Source organism: Acartia tonsa, chromosome 6 (genome assembly GCF_053477335.1).
Source record: "Acartia tonsa isolate MP-2025a chromosome 6, ASM5347733v1, whole genome shotgun sequence".
Lineage (NCBI taxonomy): Eukaryota > Metazoa > Arthropoda > Copepoda > Calanoida > Acartiidae > Acartia > Acartia tonsa.
In genome coordinates, this window is record NC_137265.1 from 15,875,544 (window position 1) to 15,897,791 (window position 22,248).

Below are 22,248 nucleotides of genomic sequence, written 5' to 3' on the forward strand. Positions count from 1 at the left end.
TTGTTCCTGTACATACTGTTTATACATATAATAATATATATTTATTTATGGCTTTTTACTTTAATTTATAATTTTTAGTTGTTTAGTAAAAGCACAAAATAATTAGCCATTCATTAAAAACATTTTCTCAGAACATATTATTAAATCTAAGGGTTTACCAAGTGGTGTTTACACTATTTTAACTCGAAGAGGGGGGGTATTTAAAAATGTTCTTTTCGTAATGTATTTCAGGTGGGTTCCAGTACCCTTACCTGAACGACTTCGTTGGAGTTGTTGATGGGATTTATACTAGCTTCTTAAGTATTTTGATCGAGCTATATAACATTAAAGAAAAACTAGATATTGTAGCCACCAGAAAACTATTTTGCCTTAAACTATTCATCCGTGCTAAAATAATGTGAACAGCCTTCCGCGGATAGTAATATAAAAAATCAAGAATAATTTCAATTTTGTTATCCCTGAGGGGCCTAAATTGGTATTCATTTTATAATTTTTATTTTTAAATCTATAATACGACACGATACATGATTTTCCAGTACAGCTAATAACTATTTCCTATTCAGTGGAATTGGATGTTAATCGATTTCAAAGCCATTCTGTAAATAGAAAAATTGTTCTAAATGAAGAAAAGGGCAAAACGATGTTCTTTAGTTGTCATATCCCCGTGCAACAAGATAAATAGTAATAAATCCAGTAAATAAAACCGCAAAAAGATTTAATGTATTTTTATTTTTCATGGTCAATAATTTACAACAACAACAAACAAGGACGACTATTTACATGAGAAGCGCAGGGTAGTAAATGATAGGACAAAGGACTATAATTTATAATTATAATAATCAAAATGACACTCAAGATTCATTAATGTGGAAAAAGTTAGACTTTGTTTCTTTGTATAACCCAATCAAGTATCATTAATATCCATAAAAATAAGGTATTTTTATATTTTTGGGTAAGTGCAGTGAAATGTCCCTGTTTCTTGCTCTTTATTTGGCGCACCCTACATTTTGGTGCATAGAACCCCCTGGTCTTTAAATGAACTGCCCTATACCATGCTCCGTGGAGTCTTTGCCCTTTATTTGGAGCACTCAGTATCTTGCTGTGTATTTGCTTTACATTTGACATACCTCTTCTATTCTTACCATGATAAAGTTAAGTAGTGACGCACGGACATGTTCTATATATAGAGTAGCTGCGCTAATATATACACAACAATAATTTATTAAAATAATATATATTTCATATATGTACAAATATAATACAAATGCATATATGTGATATATTAGTGTGGCGTTTGTTTGGACCTGGGTTTACTTGAGTTTTACCTATTTAAGGACCATAGATTAATAATAAGCATAAATGTACGGGGGGAGTAATTAACATAATATTTATTACATCTCGTTCCTTTTACATAACTACAAAAATCTATAAATAATTCAATTTTAATGAATCTTTAAAGCCCCACAAGTAAACAATAGTCCATACAAACGTCATACTAGATGATATATACGAAAAAAAAGGACTAGATTAATTTTTGGTGTTGTTCGTAAGGACATAGAGTTAGCTTCTCGAAATATCTTATATTTTATAAATCTGGTATTTATTCGCGTTAAAGACGTCCAATGGAGGGGGGGGTAAATGGGTGATTATCCTCCCCCCACCACCACAAAAAAATTTAATTTTGAACTCAGCCCCCCCCCCCCCCTCAAAAAAAATGTAAAAGCTTGGACGTCCTTGCCTATCTGATATAAAGATTAAACCCACCCCCCAAATAAAAAAAGCTTGGACGCTCTTGATCCGCGCTATAAACAATTTAATTATTAATTAAAATTAAGATAAAAGTTTCATATTTGATGACAGTTTTTACAATTTATAAGAGAGGATAAGACAATAGACGTTGAAACTTAACAATTAACTTTATGAAATAAGTTTGAAATTGCTATTTTTAGCTATTTAATTCTACAGAACTTTGCGTACAAGTATAAATTCAAATTTCAAATTCTAAAGAAAGTTAAATTTGCTGAACAAAACGTAGTTTTTAAAAGAAAAATAATTAAGTACAAAGTTTACAAATAAAACAATTAATTTAACATTTCGTTTTAATTATAAGTATTTAAATATAATTTTGGTTTTCAAACAACTACTAATATCTTTTATATAAGGTCGCAATAAAAATCTTTGGTTATAATAATATGTATCACAAAAGCGGTGTGCGATCACTTCTGCATATATATCACAACATAAATCAGAAACGCATTTCAGTACAACAGCACAAACATTGATCCGTTTGCATCATCAAACAACCCTTTTTATTTATATATGCTATTTGTTTAATTGAGAATTTAAAACACTGGTGAATGAGATAAATATGCAGAAGTGAAAACACACCCACATAAAACTTAAATTCTTTTTAAAAATGAAACATGTATTTTTAGAAAAACTTCTTCCAAAAAACGCCTCCTCTTTTCTTCTTTGGTTTTCTTAAAAGAAGATTTACTTAATTGGGGCAGGAATTATGAATAAATTGCTAAATATATTTAAAAATCCATTCTAGAGAAGTGCAATATTCAAAAAATCAGTGTGCAAAATTGACAAACCACTGTATAAATCATTTGAGTAAATAGATTTCTAAAAAGCTAAAAGATCATAAAAATCCGTCTGTTATAAAAAAAAATTGAAAATAATGTCCTTCGTTGCCATTAGAATAGATGTCTACACCTGATGACTAAATTCTTCAATGATAACTAATTTTACAGAATAAAAAAACTTATGCGATTGTGCTTTCTCACAAAGCATGGAAAAAGCAATAACTTAAACATCTGAAATTGTTGTGCATTTTTCGAAAATCAAAAACAACCATGTGAAAAAGGATTTTGGAGTGTAAGCTTACGAATCTTAGAACAAATGCAGTTACATCAGGGGGTCAATTCAAGATTTTTCGGGTATAGTCCCTTTCGTGGCAACGCCCCATAAGGGGCGATTCGTCGTATTTTAAATATGGCTTTTGATGATTATTTTAGTTTAGGTTAGGTTATATTGGGTTAGGTGAATGTACTACAGGGGCTAGAAATAGGAGAAAAGCTACTGTGAAAAACGAAGAATTCCCCCTTAAAAGCCGTTGCCACGAAAGGGACTATAGCCGATTTTTCTTTTTTACCTTTGGTTGAGCAAAGAGCAGGGCCCCAATACTGAAGAATTCAATTCTGTGTCTGGTAATATTTTTTGTTTAGTTTTTAATAATTATTTTATTTGCTGACATTCTATCAATTTAAATATTATAAACTCTACATATAAGATGTTTTTACATCAAAATATTATTGTCTTATCCCCTATGATTCCTGGGTTATGTCACATTCTGTGAATTAAATTCCCATCTAGTCAACACACATTCACAAATCGGTGCCTGCGCTGCGCTGAACAACCCCCCCCCCCCCACATATATTAAAATATATTGAAAATGGTTGGAGGGGAAAGGCATTTCATATGTCTTACCCCTGCTGGAGACCTCAACCATGAGTGGCTACTTGGTACTAGGGTTAAGCCGCCAGCAATTTTCAATATCTGATTGGATACCATATATTGAAACTATCCGGATAACGGATATCCGCTTATCTGGTAATTTGTTGGATATCCGGCAATTTTTAATAACCGGCCGGAGATACCGGATATCCGGGATCCGGCCCAACCCTACTTGGTACCAAATTTAACCCGACCTAAAGTAATTAATAAATAAAATAAAAGAATAACACCCCCCCTTTCTTAATTTTCATTTATTTAAAAAGGGGGTTCTGTGTTCAACTAGACACTTTCAGAGAAACCGTCCCTTGAGATCTTTGCAACATACAGACAAATTTATCAATATGAAGAAAAGTTTTGCTTTCAAAACATCGAACGCAGTATATGAATTTAGCAAGTGTGGACAAGAACTAATTAAAGATATTTATCTAAAAATAATTTTCTTTTCTTTAATGAATTTTTAAATAATTAAAGTGAACTTGTATTGACGTTAGTAAATTGGTCCAAAATTAGTATTCACTCTTAATAAAAATAATTAATATGACAAGAATAAACATTAAATTATAGGTACAACTCTTTAACTACTTATGTACAGTTAGGACCTTAAGACAAAAAACGTGCAATCAAAGTTGACCCGGTTGTTAGGACATTTGGTTGCTCCCATTAGTTACCATTGGTTGTTGGACCTGGTGTTACAGTGTCTTGGATAACAGACTTGCCCAAAAGAGGAAATCGACTAAGTGTTATAAAATTCGTTATTCTGACGTACTTTCCACATGAATTAAAACGCCCTTTTTTCCCGCGACGTACATGCTGCCTTTATCTGATAATGACACTTTGACTCTAGTCTTATGTAAAGGTTTTGTCTTTTCTCATCACTTTAAATACAGATCCCCTAGATGTTAGAGGGGCAAAGCCGCCAGCAAACAATAAAACACTTATCAAGGATTAAATGTAATAAAGTAATTTATCTTAGTTGGCGAGTTCCATAATAATTGTTATTTTAAGAGGCGAAGCTACTTCATTAGGATTGTAAGTAAGTCTTTAATGCCCGTACAATGAAAGATGAAAAAAATACCCAAAAAAATATTAAAAATTAAAAAAATGTAGTCGAAGAGATACTCTTTTTTTTTATTTTATATGAAAACCTATTAAATAAGAAATGACACTGCGCTGTGAATTTGGGTAGTTATATCAATTTATTGTCCATTGTCTTATCCCTTAAGATCCCTAGAGTAGCTTTGTTAGAAAATCATAAATTAACCAAAGATCTAAACCTGCAGAGTAGCTATGATACTAAAATATAAAATTAACTGAAGAACTAAACCTGCAAAGTAGCTATGATACTAAAATATAAAATTAACCAAAGATCTAAACCTGCAAAGTAGCTATGATACTAAAATATAAAATTAACTGAAGAACTAAACCTGCAAAGTAGCTATGATACTAAAATATAAAATTAACCAAAGATCTAAACCTGCAGAGTAGCTATGATACTAAAATATAAAATTAACTAAAGAACTAAACCTGCAAAGTAGCTATGATACTAAAATATAAAATTAACTGAAGAACTAAACCTGCAAAGTAGCTATGATACTAAAATATAAAATTAACCAAAGATCTAAACCTGCAGAGTAGCTATGATACTAAAATATAAAATTAACTGAAGAACTAAACCTGCAAAGTAGCTATGATACTAAAATATAAAATTAACTAAAGAACTAAACCTGCAGAGTAGCTACGATACTAAAATATAAAATTAACCAAAGAACTAAACCTTATTGTGTGGATTTTATAATTAGCATTACAAGTCAAATAGAAACTCATACATTTATATTTGATGAAACAAATAAAGACGATTACATCCAATAATAGATGGGGTTTTTATTAACTCAAGTAAAATACAGGATTTAGAGAGAGAGAGAAAGAGAGAGTGAACGAGGTTAAAAGAGAGGAAGAAAGAGACAAAAATTGATATATTTTTAATCCTCATTGGCCCTTCCCCCCAAACCCCAAATAAATATCTTTAAACCATCACAGTACCAGTAACTATATTCACTGAAGAGTAGAGTCCTAACGGTTCAGCAGTTACCAAGACAAACGGACAATGAGATATAGTCCTCCTACTTTGTATTATAGGCATTTTTTTAAATTAATGTAAGATTAAGAGTATCCTTTAATTATTTGATGACTAGCCAGCTATTTATTTAAATTTACTTTTAAAATGATGTGCATTAACTTCTGTATATTATCATACCAGAATCATCGGATCATTTGAAGGAAATGAAGTCATTCCTAAAAAGGACAGAAATTCCCTTCCAAAAAGGACATAAATCATCTTCCTTTTTCTCAGATAAGAAAAATATGGACAAAAATCACTCTCCTTTTTCACCCAAGGAAGGGAATTTTTGTCCTTTTTACGAATGACTTCATTTCCTTCATTTGATCCTCATCGGATAATATGCGCAAAAAGACACAATCTTTATATAAATTAACAGGACGTCTATGAGTCTGTCTGACTTTTTTAACCGATGGATCTCGGTAACAGCTGAACAGATACTGGTTTTCTTTACAAGGTAGCTACTCATATGTCCTGTGAAGGTCTATAACTCTATTGGGAGAAGGTACAACCCCCCTCCCAGGAGAAATCTACCCTAGATGAAAATTAAACTACTAACGTTGTTTAACTTTTTCATTTAAAAACTAATTTCAAAAGTCGGCTGTAATGTAACCCCCCTCCTCACACTCCATGGTTGCCCCAAGAGGCCTCAAGGGGCGTAGTAGAAACTAAATCAATACAATAACAATCAAAATAAAGCAAATGATAATGCAATAATATGCGATTATAAATATTTAATTATGAAATACATGTGCGGAAGTTAAAGCACACTTCTTTAAAACAATTATAAACAATAAAATGTTTTTGTTCTAAAGAGGGTTTCTTTATTTTTCATTGAATCTTAAATAAAATTTATGGCTATTTTATACTGTAATTATCTTAATTAATTTATTGTTTTTTAACAATATCTTAACTTTTTATCTCTCTGTCCAGCTATTTTTCTTATTGTCTGTCTGTCCATCTATTTGTCGTATTTGTCTAACAATCGATCTATATGTCAATCTATTTGTCTATATATCTATCTGTCTGTCCTTATTTATCTATGCATATAACCATTTGTCTTAGTATCTGTCTGTATATCTATCTATCTTTCTGACTATCTGTCTGTATATCTATCTATCTTTCTGACTATCTGTCTGTATATCTGTCTGAGTATTATCTGTCTATCTGTCTGACTATCTGTCTGTATATCTGTCTATCTGTCTGAGTATCTGTCTGTCTGTCTATATGTCTGAGTATCTGTCTGTCTGTCTACCTATCCATTAGTATGTCTATCTATAATCAATTTAAAAAATATTATGTTCAAAAAATCTTCTAAAATATTTGTAGAAATCCTTTAAATTTAAATTTATTTTAAACTTTAGTTTTACATTGACATCTGAAGAGTGCAAACATGCACGAAACAATTTGTAATGTCCAATAAATATGTAAAATTCATAACCTGTGAGTTAACCTATTATATAATCAATAATTAAGTACATCTATATATGGGACTGTCTACCTATTTAATTGTATATCTATCTGTCTGTTTATGTAACTGTATGTATATTTCTCTGTCTGTCTATCTATTTATCTGCTCGTTTGTCTCACTCTATTTTATGTTTAGAGTTCATCTATTATACATACATAGAAAACCAAATTCTAAATCATAATAAAATTTTTTATGTAAAAGCTAGGAGCGCAGCAATTACCAAATTAAATGTTAAAAACTAAACATTCCTTGAGTTCCGGCTGAAAAACCAGAAAATGAAACAGGGCCTAAAAACATAACAATATAATAAGAAGAACAATACAATTTGTTGCAATTTTAGATTATTTGTTTAATATAAGGCAAAATAGTTCTTTTTCTAATGCTATAATACTAAAACTATGCTTAAGAACGACCAATAAAAATATTTTAGTAAAGAAAATACATTAGTAATTGCTTATGAAAAACGGACAGGCGGACATACATTAGTTATAGAATTGCCGTGCTACTAAAAATATGTACATATATAGTACCTGATAAAGATGGAATTCCAAACTCTCTTTCTGGAAACACAGGGTATCCATATCTGTTATACCTGGATAGATAGATAGATAGATAGAAAGATAGATAGATATGTAGATAGATAGATAGATATATAGATAGATAGATAGATAGATAGATAGATAGATATATAGATAGATAGATAGATAGATAGATAGATAGATAGATAGATAGATAGATAGATAGATAGATAGATAGATAGATAGATAGATAGATAGATAGATAGATAGATAGATAGATAGATAGATAGATAGATAGATAGATAGATAGATAGATAGATAGATAGATAGATAGATAGATAGATAGATAGATAGATAGATAGATAGATAGATAGATAGATAGATAGATAGATAGATAGATAGATAGATAGATAGATAGATAGATAGATAGATAGATAGATAGATAGATAGATAGATAGATAGATAGATAGATAGATAGATAGATAGATCTTACCTGGATGGTACAGCCTGGGACCAAGGGGAAGTTGGAGAAAAAGTATAGTTGTCTAGACTTGTTGTTATAGACTCATTCTCTTCACTTATTTTTAACCTAAAATAATCGATACTTTATTACGTGGATGTTGCACCATATTTTTCTGTACTGTATTAAAGTGATACTCGCAGCTGGCTTAAAAACGATGCTTCCCATTCACCCTCTTTACCCAACCCCCTCCCCTCCTACTGGATGAACGATCTGACCAATAAACTTAGGTCCATATGATCAACCTAAATATACAAAAAAAATTTCCCTGTCAATATATCCACATATTATATTTCCATTCCTCAAATATACGAGCAAGTTGATAATCTATGGTTGGGGTGTTAGGACAAAAGACATAAATGACAAAGACATAATGGACAAATGACCTAATTGACAAAAGACCTAATGGGGAAAAAGACCTAAGATATGCCTAACACCCGTGGGGGTACTGAACTAACCCTTTAAGGCATATAAATGCGGTGCCTTAAAACTGGGTGGCTACCCTGTACCCAACCTAACCTGAGGTAGATCACCGACACAAAAATGATAGGTCTTTTGTACATTAGGTTTATGTCTTTAAGGATACTAAGCACACTAAGGTTTATGGCTTTTTTTTTCTTGACGGTTATCAAAAATGCGCCACTCCCTTCCCCCTCAAGTATCTATAAGTCCTTATGTCATTATCAAAATATGGTTACATGACATACAAATTTTCAAGTTGCTCTTAGAATTAATTTCCTCCTAAAATATTTTTTCATAATTGTTTAATTCTTAAAACAAAGGAAAGCCCTTGAAAATATTTCTCGTCTGTGTACAATCTTTAATCAGCAAAGCTGGCTATCAAGTCTTGGAAGACGGTTCGTCTATCCTTACATAAAAGTAACAGAATGTCTGTTTGTACCGGTTGATATCGTTAACTGATGAACCGTCATAGGTCCTGGAAAAATGTATATCTAAATATTTTAGGTAAGGGTACCACAAACCTTCCCAGAGAAATCGTCCCCCCCCCCCCTCCTCCTCTCCAATGAAATATTATCGGCTGCTACAAAAGATGGACTATTGATTTTTTTGTTAACTTCTCATTTATCAAGTATACAACTCACTTTGTCCTTAGGTCTATCGGTCATGATACAATAGATATAATATATTTTTATTAAGGTTTTTTTTACACTAGATTCTTTCTATTTCATTTTCTCTGTCAAACCCAGTAATAATGTCGGACTGATTATGACGTAAAAAATATTAGCCAATGAAAGGCCATTATTGACCAATGGTAAAATTTTTAGTGGCCTCTCATTGACTAATTATTTTTTTTACGTCATAATAAGTACGACACTTTTACTGGGTTCTCTCTATCCCATTTATGATCACAGAACATCTAATTCTAATGCTCACTTTATCCGTTTGTCCATCAATGCTTTTATGTGTCTCTACTTATTTACAAATCAATTACAATCTTATTTATTAGTAGCGCAGCAATAACAAGCTGACAATCAGTTTATAGTTTAAGACCAGAAGAACTTGATCGTCCTTGTTTTATTTAACAAAGTTATAAAATTATCATTAGCAAAAAAAATAATCAACTTTTGCAAGTTTCTTTGCGATTTGAAAACAAGGATGACAACATCCACAAATGCTTACATATGCATAGTGATTTTAAGGTCTGACAATATTATATGTAAATCTGCTATCAAATTGATTAAATAGAGGAGGGTAAAATAAAATCACTTTATTTAATTCTTGTTCATACAGATAATTTGCTTATTAAATTGTTTCAAATCGTCAAAGAAATAATCAGACGATAATAAAATTACGATATTAATATGCATGTGTAACAATTTGAGCTGTTTGGTTCAAACTGACTGACTGACTGACCATAACTATAGAAAAGCTTTGCTCTAAATAATATTTGTAAGAAGTTTTACAAGTCGGATCTAGTGAAGTAAATCGCTTTTATAACTTTTAAAAAAACAGTCGTATGTCTCAGCGTCTTTCATAATTCGAATCATATACTATTTTTTAGCAACTTTAATAAAATTTGAAGCTTATGCGCGAATGGCAAGCGTCTGCCAAGCCCTGATTTATTAAAAATAAAATAATAATATCTGGATGATCTTTGGTCAGGTCATCTTCACACATAAAAATGTACAGTCTATTAATATATGCAGCCGAGAAAATCACATTTTCCCCAATAGCGTTACTAATGTACTGACAGAAAGACGGACGAACATTGTAGTAAAAGAAATTATAGAGTATTTTCACCTGCGGTGAGATCACCCTAAAGAGGATTTACCTGCTGAAATGGAACGGCTTCTGTTCCCTATCAAAGGCCTGGTGGGTTGGCGTGCCGTTTTTGATGGCCTCATTCGCGTTTTCATCGTTGTAACCGACCATCCGGCCCTTGGCAGTCGGCAGGGAGGACGGACAATTCAGGGAGACGGCCTGAATTTAAAAAGAATGATTTTTTATCCAAAAGCGCAGCTTATAAAATATTACCCTAGTCTGTCTGTCCGCTTAGAAATTGGTTTTCTATTAACATGTATCTTAATTCATTTGTGTTCTAATTAATCCATCACTATGTCAATGTCTATCAATATTTATTTTAGGTGTAATTTTTTTGTCTGACTTTCTTATCCATCTCTTTATCTATTCATTTGTTAGTGTATCAAATTTATTTGATTGAACTCTAAATTTCATAATTTCATTTATCAATCCCTTTATCCACCTAACTATTAATCTATCACCCCTCTATCCACTAATCTATAAATCTATCTATTTTCAAATGCACATTTTTCTATCCCACTTTCCGTTCATCTAATAATTTATCTATATTCATATGTCTATTAATCTAACTTGCCTCTAATATTTCTTTGTAGAATTGTCTATCTTTATCTGTTTCATTCATAGGTTCTTCTTCTCTTTCCCTAAAAATAAATACAAGAAGTTAATAGTTTTAGTTAATAAAACTGGTTCTCAGCCTTACTAAAAAATCATGTATGCCATCGAATTACAGACAATTTTTCACTAATATTAAAATAAAAATCATAAAATTAATACCAGGTTTGTTAACCAGACATTCGACTTTTCGGGGAACATTAGTTTTAATCTTATGATTTTCATTCTACTATTAGCGGTAGGTTGTCTATAATACGATGCTATAATAGTTATTTCTCGCATCGTATTATAAACGGCTTTCCGCGGATATAGAATGTACAATTAAAAGATTAAAACTATTTTTTTTAGCCCCGAGGTGCCAAAGGCACCGACTAAAAAAACTGGTTTTAATCTTTTGATTGTACATTTTTATATTCGTAGAAAGCTGGATATAATACGATGCTAGATATAGTTTTTTCGTATGGATGAGAACCGGTTCCTATCCACCGGATTCGAATGAATACGAGAAAAACTATTCTAACCTTACGAAAAAGTGACAAGGATGACAACATCTAAAGTAGAAGCACAAAGAAGCCGGATGGACAAACGTAGATCCAAGTAAGTTGTATATTAGATACTCAGAAAATATAAAAATAGAAAGTTAAGGGGTTAAAAAGACGGACTTTTTAACAAAAGAAAATAAGAATTACAGAAAAACAGACTTTTAGCACTTTTAAAAGAGAAGCATCGTTACTAAATGTATACCAATATGGTGAACCAATATAAACAAATATCATTTAAACAAATTGATTGGTTATTAAACTAGGTGTGTCTCAAAATCCGCACATCTATCCCATTAGAAAATAACTAGCAGCTACACACCTAGAGGCCTTTAAGAGTTTAAATACAGGTTCTTTCAAACATATACTTAAACCCTTTTGGTACTTTTAATAATTCTTGATTAGTTAGTATAAACTACAAGTGTCTATACTTTTTGACCAATATATTAATCTTAAGAATTGGTAAATTTGTTTTTTATCCTTCATTGTCGATTGTCTTATCCCTTATTATCCCCAAAATATATTACCAATGGAGATAGAATATACGTGGACAGGGGAAAAATGTCGTTAATTCAGGTTGCTAACATGGACATTACTAATTGGTCAGTTCGTTCATTCAGTAGGAGAGAAGGGGATGGGGTAAAGGGAGAGAATGGAGGATCGTTATTTTAGCCAGCTACACGTTTCTCTTCATTAGAGTACATGATAATCTGGTGTAAGATCCAAGTAATAATAAATCTGTTGACTTACCAGCTTTTATTTCTTTCCTTTTCTCTTTCTCTGTCTTGTTCGCTAGCTCGGGTAATCTCCTGAACATATTGAAAATGAAAAGATTCATAATTACTTTTTGTAATCAAGATCTCTCAAAACGGCTGACGAGATATTTGTTAAAATATATATATTTGCTTAAAAGCAAATAACTAAGCATAAGATGATGTAAGTAATGTATAGCACAATATTTAAAATAGACATGAATTTCACATTTTCATTTTATTTCAATTTTTTTTCATTTTAACAAATAATAAAATTAAAGCTGTGTTATGTACACAGCTATCCTCAACAGTTTAGCGGATTTATAAACAACACGCTCCAAGCGGTCAATGGATCTTAAAAATAGACATACTTGCTGAATCATATCTGGTTTTACTTAAATTATACCTGCTCCTTCTTCGGGACTATGGGGTTTTAAAGATTTTCACTTAAATTGCCCTATTATTTGACTTAAAAATAGCGTTCGACAAGACATCCTGTCGCTGTTTATTAGTTTTAATACAAAAAAGATGTTATTATTTTCTTTTAAGGCCATCAAGATGTCTTTTATTAGATTTAAATCTAACCGATATAATTGTTAATGGATCCCTCTGCCGTTACTATCCATATTTCATGAAATTAAAACCATGAGAAAGAGTTGACGAGAAAATAAGAAAAGTGTTGAGAGGATAAGTAAAAACTAAGTTAATGATAGAGGTATAGTATTAAGACTAAAGTAATTTTATCTAATATAAGGTTTAACAAGGTTAACCTCAAGAAAAACGTAAATATAATGGTGGGACAAAGTAAATTATAAAGTAAATGATCAGTTAAGTTGTCATAATAAATAGGAAATAGAGGAATAGAAATAAAGAAAAGAATGATAGGATAATATATAAGAAAACTGAGAAACCCTTAAATATCAATATAAAAAATGTAGCATGACCAACAGACTGACAGACAAAGTAAGTTGTATGCTGTTACTTTTTGTTAAGGGATATCTTCACAAAAAATGACTTATCTATCTGAAATAGTATTGGTTAAAATTAAATTTTACCATATTGTTATGGACTGACAGACAAGATGAATTATAAAGTAGTTCTGCTACTAATCCGCAACTATGGCTCGTCATGTAGCGCAGCCGCTCTTCGTTGGGGATGTGATAGGTTCGCGGTACAAATAAAGAAGTTAAAAATAGTTCCTACTGTTACTATATTAGGTGTGCGGCATTAATAGTTAGAGTAGGGAGACAGGGATCTAAAGAGATAAGACAATGACTTATAATGTGATGTAAATCCCCAATGATGATACACAAATTTACCCCTTATTTAGCTTGCACTTAGTGGTTGAAAAGCTTGGAAACTCAACTTAAATACCAATCAATCAAAACTTAATAAAAGTCTCCAAAGTTGTAAGCCAACAAATAAGAAAACACTATTATAAAACTTTTGCCACAGCCCAATGTCCCCTTTCCCTTCTCAGACAAAGTGTTGGTTGTCTATTGAATGTTACTTAAATGAATATCCAACAGTGGGCGGTAGAGCTCCCATGACAAGCGCGCGGATTTTGAAATCAAAGGATAAACCCACCCCAATTAGGTAATATTTTCGCTATTAAAAACTTAAAACACATAGATGTATTTATGTTAAGTATACTCTGCTAACTTAATTTGAAGTCAAATAAGCTGATCATATTTCTACCATCCATTTTCTTATATTATGCCTGGAGTAAAACTTCAATTATATAGGTTAGTACTCTAGCCTATAACTTTTCCTCAAAATAAAAATACAGTTAATCTTTTAGATGATTGTAAATTTCTTTGCTATTAATTATAGCATACTATTGAAAATCGGTATGCTAAAGATAAATTTCTTGTCAAGTTTCACAATTATCATTTTTATCTTTTGATATGATAAAAAGTAATGCATAATTTAATGTTCTATTTTTATCATTGGTGTTGGGCGTTATATACCAAAAATATTTGATGCAGTTATCAGTAAGTATATAAACAGCAGGTCAACAGTCTTTAGATTTATGAAATAATATTAAATATGTATTAGATGGCAGTTCACAGCACAAAAAACGCGCGAACAGAGGATAGTGGGTTAAACTAAGCACTACTTTTATTCCTCAAAAAATAAAAATCACCGTGTGATAAACATGCTGCTACTTTTGTTTTCCATAAATTGTTACATGTCTTTTATTACTATAAATAAACATATGGTTGCCCTTTAACATCCAAGGGATTTGTATTCAAAATGGAAGGAAAAGGCAGAAAAATAGCCTAAAACCATTCTGAGACCGATTTAAATTTTCCATTATTTCGAGAATTCAATCAATTCATTAGTTATTGAAATCTTAAGCTAGCTACAAACAAAAAAAAACTTAAAACTTTAAAAAATATAATAAGTATAAAATACATTTTACATCTGTGCCAATAAAAAAATTTGATCCTGAATTCATGTTAGTATATCATACTGTAATCTTAGGCAATATAATTATTTTTTAGGAACCGCTATTCTTGACTAGCTGGAGATTTAAACGCACACTAGATCATTTTCTAAAAATATTTTTTCTTACTGCCCTGTGATTTACTAATTACATTTCATATTTTGTTTTGATATCTATTTCAGCTTAAAACTGTAGTCATAATGTCACCAATCCTACTTTATAAAGTAGTAAGTTGTTTTGGGTCATGCGAAGGAAACGAAGTTGCAGGTTTCGTCGTATTTTAACAGTAGCTTTTGAAAGGTTATATTAGGTTAGGTTAGGCGATTGCCCCGCAAGGTTAGGCAATTGGCCCCGCGGGGTTAGAGCACTAGCAGGAGCTAGAAATAGGATAAAAGCTAATGTGAAAATATAACGAAAACCGCAACTTTGTTTCCTTCACATTAGCCAGTTTTTTTTATAAAGCTTAAGATCTGAAAAGTTGTTAGGTTGTACTTTTCAAGAAAGCACAATAAATTTTTTTTAGTTATGTTAGGCTATTTTCCTCCTCCCCCGCCTTCCCTAGAGGATCAGGTTGACCAATTATTAATCTTATAATGTTAAGTAGTAAGTTTTGTGAATGTATGAATTAACATTCTGATATTTGAATGGTAATTTTGTATAAAAACAAACACTGTAAATAATGGTAGAAGAAAAAGCTGTTAACAATTTTATCAATATATTAAATACAAATGACTCCTTTTTTGTAATAAAACTTATAAACAGCTACAGGATGTCTTGTCGAACGCTATTTTTAAGTCAAATAATATGGTATTTTAAGTGAAAATCTTTAAAAGCCTATAGACCCGAAGAAGGAGCAGGTATAATTTAGGTAAAACCAGGTATGATTCAGCAAGTATGTCTATTTTTAGGATCCATTGACCGCTTGGAGCGTGTTGTTTATAAATCCGCTAAACTGTTGAGGATAGCTGTGTGTAGTAGTTGCTTCTCCTCTAGCCTCTTGGTTAAAATATGGAAGATTAGGAAAATATGATAATATCCAAAGTAACCCCAGGACATTTAATAGGCTTCCCTGAAAAGTAATTTGGACTAGCATTATCTGACAACTTTATCTTATTACTTATTGCTTTATGTAACAGGATGTGAAGATTACAAACAGCAACTAAAAATAGAATAGCTACTCTACTAAAACTTACTTTAACAAACTCTGAAACCGAGGGCCTTGTCTTGATAGCTTCTTTCAGTGATTTGGTCGGTATCAAGTCATCATCTATTGGGCAGGGCTCGAACTTGGTCTTGCCACCCTTGTTGTTGCCATTATTGCCAGGGCTGTTTTCTGTATTTTGCCAAATACTCTTGGTCATTCCCTTCACTCTTCCTCTGAAAAAATATAACATAGAAATTAAATATAATTTGTATTATTTTTTAGAGTACAGCAATAAATATACATAACATTCAAACACAGCTAACACATGTATATAAACGGGAAGTTACTCGGACGGACGGATGTAAGGACATATCCAAGCTATAGAGTAGTTGTTTATGGTATCCAATGGAGGGAGAGAGATAATTAACCCCCAAACGAACACTGGGGTGCCGTTGGTACCCTCAAAATTAGAAAAAAAATATATTAGAATCACCCTCCCCCCCCCCCTAAACCAAATAACAAGTTTTCCATATGCACCAAAAAAATGTTCAAAGCCCTGGTTTTTACAAATGGAGAAAGTTTAATACTTCTCATCCAAAAAGCCCCGACGTCCTTGGTATCTATGTTACTAAAAATTTGAAGAGAAAAAATGTACCTGTTTCTGTTAGAACTATGTTGGAAATGATCAACAGATTCTTGTGGAGAGTTTTGGCTGGGGGTGATGGAGTCCCAGGGGGAGGAATAGTGGATATTCTGACCAAGCAGCAGTAAGTAACATTTTGATTAAGTAGGAGGGGGGGGGGGGGGTAACTCGACTAGGCACTTGGAGTGAAACAGCCAAAATTATTACAAAATTGATGTACTTTGAAAGTTAAAACAAAATTAAACATGAATTAATCTTAATTGAGTTATCTTTATGCAGAAAAAAACTTTAGTAACTTTGCATATCAAAAGATACAAAAATTAAAAAGTATAAATTACGTGTTTTATGTGTTACTTTGTTAGGTATTGTTTAACAGTGACGCTTTGGCGGTTTCCCTCAAAGTACCTACTCGAGCAAAGGTTTTTTTAGGACAGGTTGGGTTAAGTTATATTGGGTACAGGATAGTCCCCCGCAGGGTTAGGTCTCACGTAGGTGCCATTTAAGTTCATTGAACGGTTATAGAAACAGTTGTCCAAGGATAAAAATAAATAAAACAACAAATAAGGAGTATCATTTTCGTTTTTTATGATAATTATTCCTAATCAGATTATGAATCATATTGTTACTATTCCTGTTGAGAATATGCAGATATTTGAAATAGTTTTTCTTGGGATCCAGTGTCAAGCTTCAGTGACTGAAATAAAAAAAAATTAGTTATCAACTGGTTTCAAAGTGATTTGAGGGCATAAATAATGTCATATTCAAAAATATATTTTATAAAAGATTTCATTTATTTTCTTAACAAAAAATAGCAAAATTAGGAAGAATGCCATGGTAGAAAACAGGCACAATTCATTACAATACAAAGCTAGAACTTATAGACAAAAGAGGTGCATTCAAAGAATTGGATGTTTGCAATAGGAGGGATATTTTCAAACGTCCTCTGAGGTATTAATCACAATGACCTCTAGTGAGCTTGGTGTCGATTTAAGTTCTTGACCTTTCCACGCAACTTGAACATACTCCATCTAAATTGCGGTGTAAAGCGTCCATTTGCCTTATAGACAACTAGCGGCTTCGCCCCTAGCCTCTAGGGGCTTTGCCCCAAGAGGTTATCAAAAAAAATTAAGGTGAAATTCGTAAAAAAAAAAAACCAAGGAAATCTCCTAAAAAAAAAAAAAAAAAAAAAAAAAATTGGGGGGGGATTTTTTTGTTTTGGGGGGGGTTGGGGGTGTCCCACCCCCCAAGAAAATATCTTAAAACCACCACAGGACCAGTATGTATATTCCCTGAAGAGTAGAGCCCATTCGGTTCAGCGGTTACCGAGATCTTAAGCTTCAGGCGGACAGACAGACGGACAGACGGACAGACGGACAGACAGACGGACAGACATCGTTCTACTTTGTATTATAAATAAACGATTGCATGACATTTGTCTTAGAAGTTTTAACTGTGCATGGTAATGAGTTGTGCCAATTTGGGCCAAAGCATTCCCCCTAACTAACTATTTATATCACGTGCCTGACATAGCAGCATTTATAACGTCTTTAGTTATGACGCCGTGATTCGAACTTATCACCTATCTGACGACGAGCAGAAGTGCTAAGTGTTGAGCACCGGTCGCAAATTTATCAATTACGACAAATAACCATGCACAGTTTTTAATATACTACAATGTTTTAGTTTAGTGTTAGTTTTCTGATGTTAAATTATTTCTTAAAATTTGCCAAATTTTTCTTTATTGAAAAGTTTTTTAATTTTTCATATTTTTCTTAAGAACACATTAAGTAATTGCAAAATATATTTTCCATAGCAGATGATTTTCAAAGGGTGGTTTAAAAATAACAAGTTGATGATAATTATCAAGATTTGAGTTTATTTTAAAAGAACGTTACTTTTTTAGCATAACACAAAATAATTCTTGCAAAAATGGATTTGGTAAACCTACCTACCCCCTTTTTTAAATTTTTGGAGAAAAAACATGGGTTATGGATTAATCTACTCAAATAGACGTACATACGGACAGATGAACGCATGGACGGACGGACTGACCACCCTATAATATAAAGTAATAAGCTTTTTTTGTCTGTAGCGAAGGATCTCGCTAACCGCTGAACAGATATGGTTTTTCTTTACAATGAAGCCTCTTATAGGCTCTGAGAGGGTTATAGGCTATTTATTTTTTTTAAATAAGTCTGGGTATGATTTTAGGCTATTTTTGTGCCCTCCCAATATAGAGCCTCTAGATGCTAGGGGCGCAGTATCTGTATTACTAATAAATCACGAGTTAAAGGACTTAAGGAGACATTCCTGGAAAACCCCAAAGTCTGACCCACAGACAAACTTTTTGGAGGCCATTGTTTCTAAGCCCCAAGGGCCAAATGACAGAAAAGTATTAATGGGTGGAAGAAGTAAATACTATATGGCTTTTTATACAAAAAATATTATCCTATTTTCTTGTTAATTTTGTATCACCCTGTATTATTGTTTGCATTGCAAAAAATCGATTTAAAAGTTTACAATTAATGAAAGAAGATTTCAATACCCCATGCGCTTCATTATTACCACCACCCTTCCCCCCCCCCTCGCCCCCATCTCACTTCAAAAAGTGATGGTTTATCTTTAAGAAAACCCGAAATTGGACGAAAATTCAATATTATTATGTTATAATTAATTGTGTGTTTATTTTCGCCCCTAGCCTAAAGGGGCTTAGCCCAAGGAGGTAGGTTTTAAAAAAAAAGTACCTCTGGTGCTGCCACCACTAATTTCAAATTGATTTTTTTATTTAATAGAAGGGGAAGGTGAAGAAAATATCTTTTAACCAACACAGGACCAGTATATATATTCCCTGAAGATTAGAATCCAATCGGTTCAGTGGTTACCGATATCTTAAGGGACAGACGGACAGACACATCATTCAACATTGTATTATAGATAACATGTTGTAATCATTTGCCGATAAGGAAAAAAATCAATTTTTTTAAAAGAAACAGTTACATTTATGTCGCAAAAATTGCCTCAAAGTTGGGGTAAAACTGTTTCTTAAAAGGACGCATTTGTCTTTTTAACCATGGAAATCAATATTTTTATGACAGGCACTGTATAATATTTTACAAATATTTTCGTTCCTAGTCTCAATCCTATTTTCAAATTATTTTACCCCACAGTGAAAAATAGTTCTATGTTGAAAATTTGTTATGACACCAATGCATTATGGAGAGTGGTTAAGTCAACTTAACAAGGAAACTTCCATAAAATATGTGAACCATGGCAAAATTAAGTTAACATAAGGTTAGATAATTCATAATAAATCTATAGTTATAACTATTTTCTTATATATTGCCGCGTTTTATTTTTAAACAAATTTGTTGAATATCAAATGCCTTGTTACTCTATAGTTTGTGACTGTTCGTTTGTCTGACATCTTAATATGTTATGATTGCTGTTATCTTTGTTTTATTTATAAATTTGTTTCTGTGCTTTTTGGTTCTGTGCTAGCTTCATAAAAGGTATAGATAGGGAACAGGCAGAAAAAAATTATTACGTCTCTAACTTGTTATCGTTGCGTATTATGGACAATTTTCTACGAATAGTAAAATGAAAAAACTCATAATATTAACATCAGTTTTGTTGGCTCTGGACTTTGGCCATTCGGGGCTAACAAAACCGGAATTAATCATATATTTTATCGTTTTATTTTCCGCGGAAAGCTGTCTATAACACGGAGCGAAAAATAATTATTCCAATGTGCATGTTTCTTATAGACAAGTTGTACATTTATTTTCGCAACTTTTTAATCCTGTTATAAAAGTAATGGGATGTTGCATTGTCTGGACATGTTTGTGTGTGTCTTTGTCTGTGTCTATCTGTTGCCAAGTAGAGATAAGTTTTAGACTATTTTAAGGGAATGTATATCCAACCTCCCAAGAGAAAAAATCACTCCTAAAAAAGAATTTCTTCATCCAAAAAAATGTTCGCACTTTTTTAAGTGGAGGGTCTACATAGTGAAGTGAATGCACACTTAGGCCACAACATATGGCCTATGTTGTATTTTAGATACATATAAGCAATAAGCATTATGCAATTCATTTACACTGGGGGACTAAAGACAACAAGAATAATAAGTTTCGTAGCAAAAGCATCTAACCAAAACACAGGTACATATTAACTGTCTAAGAATAAGATACCCTTCTTCAAAATAGTTAAAAACCTTTCTCGTATTCATTCGAATCCGGTGGACAGGAACCGGTTCTCATAAATACGAAAAAACTATGTCTAGCATCGTATTATATCCAGTTTTCTACGAATATAGAAATGTACAATCATAAGATTAAAACCAGTTTTTTAGCCGGTGCCTCCGGCACCTCGGGGCTAAAAAAACTAGTTTTAATCTTATAATTGTACATTCTATATCCGCGGAAAGCCGTTTATAATACGATACGAGAAATAACTATTCCAGAACTTTCATGAAGCTATACAGCACTGTAAAGTGGAACCATATCGGTTCAGCAGCGGTTAGAAAGATCCTTCGGTACACACATACACATCATAAGGATTACATAGTAAATCTATAATACAAAGTAGAATGATGTATGTCCATCTATCCGTCCGTCCGTTTGTCCCTTAAGATCTCGGTAAACACAGAACCGATTGGATTTTACTCTTCAGGGAATATACCTACTAGTCCAGTGGTGGTTTTTGGCTATTTTCTTGAGGGATGGTACACCCCCAACCCAAAAAAATGCCCCTCAATTTTTTTTTTTAAATAAGTTTCAAATTAGTGGTTGCAGCTCCAATTAGAGGGTAGGTGCGAAGCCGATAGTATGTAAATATAGTCCTTAATTACTTAGATGTTAGACAGACGTATCAGAGCTTCTTTAAACCCTAGTGATAGTTTAGCTATGCATCTAATAATCCTTGGCAGCACAGTCAAGTTACTGTCTAATACATGCAAAAATTCTGCTACTTTTTTCTGGTTGCAAATAACATTAAAAATCACATTTTTGCATTTCATAATAGCGGTTACTTTAAACGTATGATAACATAATTATATTACTTCTGATCTCTCAAAGTTATATTAAGAGCTATACAATTTTTTATGAAAAATTTTTTTAAAAATCTCTTAAATTTAAAATTATTTTTTATTGATTTTATTTGATTTATTTGATTTCTACTAAACTGTTTCATAAGCAAAAATATCTTTTTATGAAAAGCGAAGTTTTTATTCAATGAGGTTGTGTTCATCTGTCATTCTGTAATGGACAGCTTTCTTGGATCGTAGAATCGTCATATCGATTTCAAACCTTGAATTTTACTAATTGGCGTAGTAACTCTATTACTTTATCCAGGGATCTTAAGGGATAAGACAATGGACGATAAAAGATATACGTAACCAATGATAATTTACAACATTGAGCATTTTTGTTGAAAAGTTTGGACACTAAAAATCTGGGACCAATCAATCAAGATTCAATAAAAATGCCCAAAGTTTTTGGGCCAACGAATGAGATAACTTGGTTGTAAAACTGTTGGTAACAGTGTATTTTGCAGTCCAATATTTCGCGAATAAATTGCGAATTCGCACAATTTATAAAATTCGTTAAAATTCTTTTTTTTAATTTTTTTGTTTTTGGGGGGGTTGGGGTGAATAGAAGAAAATAGTCTAATACAACCACAGGACCA

At 32.1% G+C, this 22,248-nt stretch overlaps 1 protein-coding gene across 1 annotated transcript in view; it reads right to left on the minus strand.

Moving 5' to 3' along the window:
• Positions 1-1,218: 1,218 nt before the first annotated feature.
• LOC145321965 (uncharacterized) overlaps positions 1,219-22,248 on the minus strand; it is a 36,408-nt gene continuing 15,378 nt past the window's right edge. Inside the window, exons 7-17 of the mRNA XM_080163680.1 lie at positions 17,198-17,260; positions 16,579-16,676; positions 15,973-16,156; positions 12,329-12,387; positions 11,002-11,068; positions 10,438-10,586; positions 8,118-8,213; positions 7,637-7,698; positions 7,355-7,393; positions 3,158-3,209; positions 1,219-2,480 (exon numbers count right to left, since the gene is read on the minus strand). Coding sequence (XP_080019806.1) covers positions 2,432-2,480; positions 3,158-3,209; positions 7,355-7,393; positions 7,637-7,698; positions 8,118-8,213; positions 10,438-10,586; positions 11,002-11,068; positions 12,329-12,387; positions 15,973-16,156; positions 16,579-16,676; positions 17,198-17,260 — 918 coding nt within the window. The 3' untranslated portion in view covers positions 1,219-2,431. The remainder of the gene's footprint in view (positions 2,481-3,157; positions 3,210-7,354; positions 7,394-7,636; positions 7,699-8,117; positions 8,214-10,437; positions 10,587-11,001; positions 11,069-12,328; positions 12,388-15,972; positions 16,157-16,578; positions 16,677-17,197; positions 17,261-22,248) is intronic.